General features: G+C 43.5%; 4 protein-coding genes across 5 annotated transcripts; 2 read left to right on the forward strand and 2 right to left on the reverse strand.

The window, feature by feature from the left end:
- Window positions 1-1,679: 1,679 nt before the first annotated feature.
- On the forward strand, window positions 1,680-2,246 carry LOC135699727 (uncharacterized). Its single transcript, XM_065220018.1, has 2 exons — window positions 1,680-1,876; window positions 1,945-2,246. Exons 1-2 carry the CDS (start codon window positions 1,714-1,716, stop codon window positions 2,241-2,243), a joined length of 462 nt encoding a protein of 153 aa, XP_065076090.1. The 5' UTR covers window positions 1,680-1,713; the 3' UTR covers window positions 2,244-2,246.
- Window positions 2,247-2,261: 15 nt separating this feature from the next.
- LOC135699723 (opsin-1-like) lies at window positions 2,262-3,739 on the reverse strand. 2 transcript variants are annotated; one of them, XM_065220014.1, is made up of 2 exons: window positions 3,552-3,739; window positions 2,262-3,483 (listed from the first exon to the last, which is right to left on the reverse strand). In XM_065220014.1, exon 2 carries the CDS (start codon window positions 3,478-3,480, stop codon window positions 2,365-2,367), a length of 1,116 nt encoding a protein of 371 aa, XP_065076086.1. In that variant the 5' UTR covers window positions 3,481-3,483; window positions 3,552-3,739; the 3' UTR covers window positions 2,262-2,364. The 2 variants fall into 2 exon arrangements, with proteins under 2 accessions (XP_065076086.1, XP_065076087.1); XM_065220015.1 differs by having other exon boundaries at window positions 3,548-3,739.
- Window positions 3,740-3,968: 229 nt separating this feature from the next.
- On the reverse strand, window positions 3,969-5,351 carry LOC135699724 (opsin-1-like). The gene has a single exon (XM_065220016.1). It carries the CDS (start codon window positions 5,182-5,184, stop codon window positions 4,072-4,074), a length of 1,113 nt encoding a protein of 370 aa, XP_065076088.1. The 5' UTR covers window positions 5,185-5,351; the 3' UTR covers window positions 3,969-4,071.
- Window positions 5,352-6,130: 779 nt separating this feature from the next.
- On the forward strand, window positions 6,131-7,430 carry LOC135699726 (opsin-1-like). The gene has a single exon (XM_065220017.1). The coding sequence runs from the start codon at window positions 6,226-6,228 to the stop codon at window positions 7,336-7,338; it is 1,113 nt and encodes a 370-aa protein (XP_065076089.1). The 5' UTR covers window positions 6,131-6,225; the 3' UTR covers window positions 7,339-7,430.
- The last annotated feature ends 444 nt before the right edge of the window (window positions 7,431-7,874 follow it).

Consider the following 7,874-nt stretch of genomic DNA (forward strand, 5'->3'; position numbering starts at 1 on the left):
GTACCATTTTTGCATTAAGCTGGGTTTAGACAGGTCAAGTCAATTGATCAAGTCAGTTGAATTCAACTGACTTGAACGCGAATTGAACGTGTAAACCATGCCATTCAACTGACTTGATCAACTCACTTGAATTGAAAAAAGCTGAACCAGGCTCAACTTTTCAAGCCAATTGAATTCAACTGAGTTGATCATTTGACTTACCTAGTCTAACCCCAGCTTTAGTATTTTGTCCAGGGAAGTCGAGAAATTTTCCAACCTGAAAAAATCCTAGAACGGACCGAGAATCGATCCCAGCCGCCTCCAGCATGGTCTTGCTGCTTTATAGCTGCGGCTTTACTGACTGAGCTAAGCGAGGCCCCGAGCATTTTCCTAACACTTTTTGATAAAAAAAGTTGAAAAGACTTGTGAAAAGAACATTTTTTGTTGTTTAAGTTTTAAAACTTTTTTTGATTTTTTAATTACCAATATAATTTCTAATAAATAGATCATGTTGTCATGTTTGTCAAGATTCAAAATGGCCAACCTTACAACAAGCGGAGACAACTAGCTTCTTTTTGTCTGTGACGGTCGCGGAAACGACCGTGCAAAAACTATTTTATTATGGGCGACGCAGTCGACTGTCGAAGTACAAGAAAATAGATTCCCTGTAGTAAAAATTCTCGTGTTTTTATACGTTCGCCCTACCAATCACGCGCTGTTCACGTTTGACAGAAAATTGGTTCATAAAAGTCCCCCTGTTGCTTCCTCTTCCTCTTACAATTTAAGCAAAAATCAGGGAAAAAATGTGAATGACAAACAATTGTGCGAAGTTTCATGCAAATCTGAGAAGACCGCATCTGATCGATTTGTCATTTGGTGTGGAATTGCTGGTATTTAGGAGAATACTTAAGGGCCACCCACATTAGATCCGTTTGCGTTGCGTTGACGTAAATTTGACAGTTAGACAATAGATTTAGCTGTCACTTTGCCGCAACGCGTCCGATCCGGATCTAATGTGCGTGGGCCTTTAGGGTTTTCTGCGGACAATTTTATGGAGATTGTGAGTAAAATTCTAGGTGAAGAGAGAACTCAATCCAAAAGACCATTCCAAGAAACCGCAAAATCTAAATGAAATAATTTCGTGCGAACTTTGTGAGAATGCTTATGGAATTCTAACGAGAATAGCAAGAGAATTTTCAGGAGATTCCTAATGAAAAAAGTTTTCTGACAAGAATTTCTTGTGTCTTATAGAGAAATCATACCAGAAAACTATAATATGAACTTTGAAGAAATGCTGAGATGATTATAAGAGACTTTTTGAGATAATTTAAAATAAATTCTGTGCGATGTTTAAAATCCAATAAATTTTCGGTTACAGCTACAAAAACGAACAAAATTACTAATTAACCCTTTGTTCTACGCATAAAACAATACTTTCGCGAATATCTAAACACACCGATGAAGAGTGCTATTTTAAATCCACATGAACCTGGTCAAACTATTTATTCATATAGGTACACTTCATTCCTTTATCCTTCGCCGTCACCAAAGGAAAACTTATCGCATCGATCAAACAAAAAAACACAACTGGAATCACATCCTCCTGGCTCTTACGATTGTCATGTTCGTTGCCCAAGCAACCGTCGTTCGTTTGATTCCGCTTTCGACCCCGCTGAGAGCAGTTTCCGAATGATTGTTTATTCGATTGCATCGGTCGGAGGCGAACGCACCAAAATGATGCCCGTTGCAGGAAACATTCAAACTTCAAGGAAAAATTGTTTCTCCCAAAATTATCCTTTCCGTAAGGACGAGGACGAGCCGGATGAAGAGGAATGCGAGATTCCTCCGACGGAATACGAAGATAATTACCTCTACCGGAGATATGATAATAAGCCGAGTAAGTATTTACCATTCACGTTTGGTAATCGGTAGAAGGTGAAGGTAATTTCGGATTTCCATTCCTAGAACTGAGACGGGACTTCTTACGGGAGCAGTTCCGGAAAAAGGCCACCCAAACTGTAATGAAACAAGCGCAGGAACAGTATGAAACGATTCACAGCCAAGAGGTCGAAAGGATGCCCCTGAAGAAACGACCGGACTATTACATGGCGAAGGATATCAATAATGAACCTCAGTACAATCTGAACAAGACTGATGATATGATGACGTTTTGGAGTTATAGGTCGCGAACCAATGCTTCTCGGAGAAGAAATACCAATTTCACAAAGCCCATCAGCGAGCAATTGGATCAACAGTTCGGATAAAGAATTTGGATTTTGAAATTCATTTCATAACTTGCTTTCTATATTTTGCTAAATTATCTAATAAAGAGTCAACATCGTTTGCCAAAAATATCACCGTGTAAGTTCTGTGTCGCTTTTGTACTTAAGCCTTCTCCTCGGTGGCGGTTGTCGCTCCAGATGCAGTTGACTGGCTATCATCAACCATCGGCTTGTCCTGGCAGGATAGCGATGGGAACTTCTGGTGCAGAACAGCGCGGTACTTCGGATGGCTGATACCGTAGACAATTGGATTGTAGACGGCGTTGGCCTTGGCAAACAACGATCCCCAGATGGTGGCCAGTGGGCTGATCGGAGCGGCCTTGAAGATACCGGTGAAGTTGATGACCAGATACGGAGTCCATGCCATGAACCACAGCGAGATCGTAACCAGAGCAACCTTAGCCAGCTTGATTTCAGCGCTGGTTTGGTTAGCTTCCGAGGATCGCAGGGAAGCGACGTTCATCTTCTTGGCCTGTTCCCGCATGTTCTTCTCGTGTTCGGATACTGCCTTCAGAATGAAGTAGTACGAGTAGATGATCGTGAGCAGAGGAGTCCAGTAGACGAAGATGGCGTAGATGATGATGTACGAGCGGTTCAACCAGGTGGTGGTGAGGTAATCAGTACCGCAGGCAGTCATGTTACCTTCTGGGACATATCGGTTCCATCCGAAGAATGGAGCCAAAGTCCAGAACAGAGCAAAGGCCCAGATCGCCATGATGCGCAACAGGGCGCCATTGTTGGTCATAGGCTTTCCAGACAGACCCTTCACGATGACATTGTATCGGTCGAATGCAATCATAGTCATGGTCCAAATCGAGGCACAGCCAAACAGTGATCCAAACATGGCATAGAGTTCGCAAGCGAATGGTCCAAAGACCCAGGTCTCATGCCAGCAGTTGATCACCATAGGCGGTCCCATCGTAAACATCATAAAGAAATCCGAGAAGGCTAGATTGACCACTAGCAAGTTGGATGGGGTGCGGAGGCTTCGGGTGCCGGTAAAGATGTAGATCACGCAACCATTACCAAGCATAGAGACGACTCCCAGCACGAAGATGGCGAATCCAAGGATTGAATGCCACAGTGGGTTCATCGGTGGGAACTGGTTCCAGTGAGGGTGGATCATGTGCAACATTTCCGGCGCGACCTTGTCTACGACGGATATGTTGCTACCACCAGCCTGCCAGGCGTCAAAATGTGGTTCCACGAAGGCTGCCATTTTCTAAATTGTGGGAAAAGTGAAATGCCTGGTTGAAACAAAATACATTTTGAGGTTATATCAATACTTACATTTTTTTCTCTCTAAACAGTACCTTACAACAAATGCAAAGCACTAATTGCTATGTTTTCAAATGCGTCTACAAACTTGTGATGTTAAGCTGAAGAAAATCGCTCGGGGACGAACTACTTCAGACTTAATGGCACTAGGCGTACTGTAGGTTGCGGTTGGAAAACCCAAAGTAACTCGACAATTCCAATGCATACAGGCGGTATTTATACGTTCCAAGCGACTAAATTGAATTAAGGGATTGTTAAAAGTTTAAAATGTCTTTTCTTTGCATGTTTTCTTTTGCTGTGGCGACCAAGAAGAATATTTAATTATAAGACATTGACACAAAGTAAACGGTATGATTACGCAAACGATGGGAAAATCGATTGTCTACCGCCGTAAAGTGTAGGCGATAAAGATAGAATAAGTACACATAGTTTTTCATCTTGTTTGCTTGCTTCAAAAATTTGGTAACTTTATTGAACTATTTAGCTTTCTTGTTTGGCATTTTGGTCCGTCATCATAAAATGTCATGTTTATTTAGGCCTTTTCTTCGGATGCCTGAGTAGCTCCTGAAGCGACCGACTGAGCATCGCTTGAGGGTTCATCCTGGCAGGATAACGATGGGAAGGTCTTGTACAAGGCAGCGCGGTACTTAGGATGGCTGATCCCGTAGACAATCGGGTTGTAGACGGCGTTGGCCTTGGCGAATAGCGATCCCCAGATGGTGGCCAATGGGCTGATCGGGGCGGATTCGAAGACACCGGTGAAGTTGATCACCAGGTACGGAGTCCATGCCATGAACCACAGTGAGATCGTGACCAGGGCAACCTTGGCCAACTTGATTTCAGCGCTGGTTTGATTAGCCTCCGAGGATCGCAGGGAAGCGACGTTCATCTTCTTGGCCTGCTCACGCATGTTCTTCTCGTGTTCGGATACTGCCTTCAGAATGAAGTAGTACGAATAGATGATGGTCAACAGAGGCAGGAAGTACACGAAGACGGCGTAGACCAGGATATACGAGCGGCTGACCCAGTCCTTGGTCAGATAGTCAGTTCCACAAGCGGTCATGTTGCCTTCTGGGACATAACGGTTCCATCCGAAGAATGGAGCCAAAGTCCAGAAAAGAGAGAAGGCCCAGATCGCCACGATGCGGAGCAGGGCACCGTTGTTGGTCATAGGCTTGCCAGACAGACCCTTCACGATGACATTGTATCGGTCGAATGCAATCATAGTCATGGTCCAAATCGAGACACAGCCGAACAGTGATCCCAGACAGGCATAAATCTCACAGGCGAGTGCACTGAAGTACCAGGTCTCGTGATAGCAGTTCACAACCATTGGCGGTCCCATCGTAAACATCATAAAGAAATCCGAGAAGGCTAGATTGACCACTAGCAGGTTGGATGGGGTTCGGAGCCCTTTGGTGCTCGAGAAAATGTACATCACGCAACCGTTTCCAGCCACGGAAACTACTGCCAGCACGAAGATGGCGAATCCTAGCAGCGAGTGCCACAGTGGGTTCATCGGTGGGAACTGATTCCAGTGTGGATGAACCATGTGCAAGATTTCCGGCAGCACTTTGTCGACAACGGTTATGTTGCCGCCACCCGCCTGCCAGGCCTCGTAATGTGGTTCCACGAAAGCTGCCATCTCTACTGTTTAAAGATATTTTTCGACTTGATGAAATTTTCTCGAGAAAACGCGTTCCAAACTTTGATCACAATTTCAAGACTGAAGAAAATCGTTGGTTAGACGAACTACTTCAGACTTTCAGACTTGTTATTCACAGAATGGTTGCTGGTCAGTCACCAAATAACAACTCGAATTGTTTGAGCCAAAGTTTCGGTTTTTATACAAATGTACTATAATCGAATTACAAACCTAGGACAACATGTTTTTAATAAGCCAAACATGGACACTCTTTTTATAACAAAATCGAGCAGTGGGCCTGCATTTTTACGGTAATTTAGACACTTTTGAAAGGCATTGCGACCGTTTGGAAGCAGTTTTCGTCCAAGTTTTGAAGCAAGCAAGCCTGAATATTAATCATACACGCAACCGGGAAATGTAAGATTCTATTTCAGATTTACATGAAAAGTATGCAGAATTTGAAACGTTTCGCGACATGAAAAGATTCTGTAATGTAGTTGCCGGAAGGTTTGTTGAATAATTTTGTATTTTTTTTAACTAAGTTTGTTTTCTCAAATGACTAGAAAATCATCTCGTGAAGGTTTTATTCAAAAATATGCATTCTGGAAAAACTTGCAAAACCGTAATTTCGTTTGTGGTATGAAACATGTGAAGAGGATGTAATAAATCCATCCTTGCATTGGATGCAAGAGAAATTTGTTTTACGTGTAAAAACGAAAACCGGAATCCTTACGGTAGTGGTTTTGCTTGCCCTTTACCGAAAATAAAATGCTAATGCATTACGAAGGAACAAAACGAAAGGGTAAGACTTTAAGCTTCTCGTATATTTTAGGCAACATGTTTCTTTCAAATTAGAGAAGTGCGGTCAGGTGAAATTTTAAAATCCAATTAAAGTGGTAGTATAAATACCCTAAGTGGCGTCTAGCAAATGCGAGTTCCATTTTGGTGTTCAACCGTGTGCGTGAAAATCTGAAGTAGTTCGTCTCCTAAAAAAGCGATTTTCTTCAGATCAGAGAGAAAGAAGAGTACAGTAAATTAATTATGGCAGCCTTCGTGGAACCACATTACGAGGCCTGGCAGGCGGGTGGCGGCAACATAACCGTTGTCGACAAAGTGCTGCCGGAAATCTTGCACATGGTTCATCCACACTGGAACCAGTTCCCACCTATGAACCCACTGTGGCACTCGCTGCTAGGATTCGCCATCTTCGTGCTGGCAGTAGTTTCAGTGGCTGGAAACGGTTGCGTGATGTACATTTTCTCGAGCACCAAAGGGCTCCGAACCCCATCCAACCTGCTAGTGGTCAATCTAGCCTTCTCGGATTTCTTTATGATGTTTACGATGGGACCGCCAATGGTTGTGAACTGCTATCACGAGACCTGGTACTTCAGTGCACTCGCCTGTGAGATTTATGCCTGTCTGGGATCACTGTTCGGCTGTGTCTCGATTTGGACCATGACTATGATTGCATTCGACCGATACAATGTCATCGTGAAAGGTTTGTCTGGCAAGCCTATGACCAACAACGGTGCCTTGCTCCGCATCGTGGCGATCTGGGCCTTCTCTCTTTTCTGGACTTTGGCTCCATTCTTCGGATGGAACCGTTATGTCCCAGAAGGCAACATGACCGCTTGTGGAACTGACTATCTGACAAAGGACTGGGTCAGCCGCTCGTATATCCTGGTCTACGCCGTCTTCGTGTACTTCCTGCCTCTGTTGACCATCATCTATTCGTACTACTTCATTCTGAAGGCAGTATCCGAACACGAGAAGAACATGCGTGAGCAGGCCAAGAAGATGAACGTCGCTTCCCTGCGATCCTCGGAGGCTAATCAGACCAGCGCTGAAATCAAGCTGGCCAAGGTTGCCCTGGTCACGATCTCACTGTGGTTCATGGCATGGACTCCGTACCTGGTGATCAACTTCACCGGTGTCTTCGAATCCGCCCCGATCAGCCCATTGGCCACCATTTGGGGATCGCTATTCGCCAAGGCCAACGCCGTCTACAACCCGATTGTCTACGGGATCAGCCATCCTAAGTACCGCGCTGCCCTGTACAAGACCTTCCCATCGTTATCCTGCCAGGAAGAACCCTCAAGCGATGCTCAGTCGGTCGCTTCAGGAGCTACTCAGGCTTCCGAAGAAAAGGCCTAGATCTAGATAGACAAATGATCACGCATGGTATTATGTTGAGTAACAAAACTGTATAGGAAGCTTTATATAATAAAGTATGCAGCATTTAAAATCAATGTTGGTGGTTTGAATCGGTATAGAAAACAAGTCCTGGGTAATGGAGAAAATTGATTTGAGCAGTTCAAAATTGCGTGCGTTTGATTTAGTGATGAATTTTTAAAAATGTTTCTTTTCTTAAAAGCTAAAACTAAGGGGGGTAAGATACGCGCACGCTAAGTAGATGAAAAGAGGACTGATGAAGATTTTGAAGATATTTGCAAAAATATTTTGGAAATCTCTTGAGAAATCCTTCGGAAGACTCTTCAGAAATCCCTGGAAATTCTGCTGAGAAACCCATTACAAATTTTGTTGTAGGAATTTATTTTTATTTTTTCTTAGAATTTACTTGAACTTGTTCCCTTAAATTCTGTTTATATTTCTCTTTGAATGATCATAAGAATTCTCTTAGGCTTTCTTATTAAAATAAACCTTCTGTTCTCCTCAAGATGGCCATACAA

This window comes from Ochlerotatus camptorhynchus, unplaced genomic scaffold, assembly GCF_037179485.1.
Source record: "Ochlerotatus camptorhynchus isolate MF236.1 unplaced genomic scaffold, CSIRO-AGI_Acam_v1.1 ptg000114l, whole genome shotgun sequence".
Lineage (NCBI taxonomy): Eukaryota > Metazoa > Arthropoda > Insecta > Diptera > Culicidae > Ochlerotatus > Ochlerotatus camptorhynchus.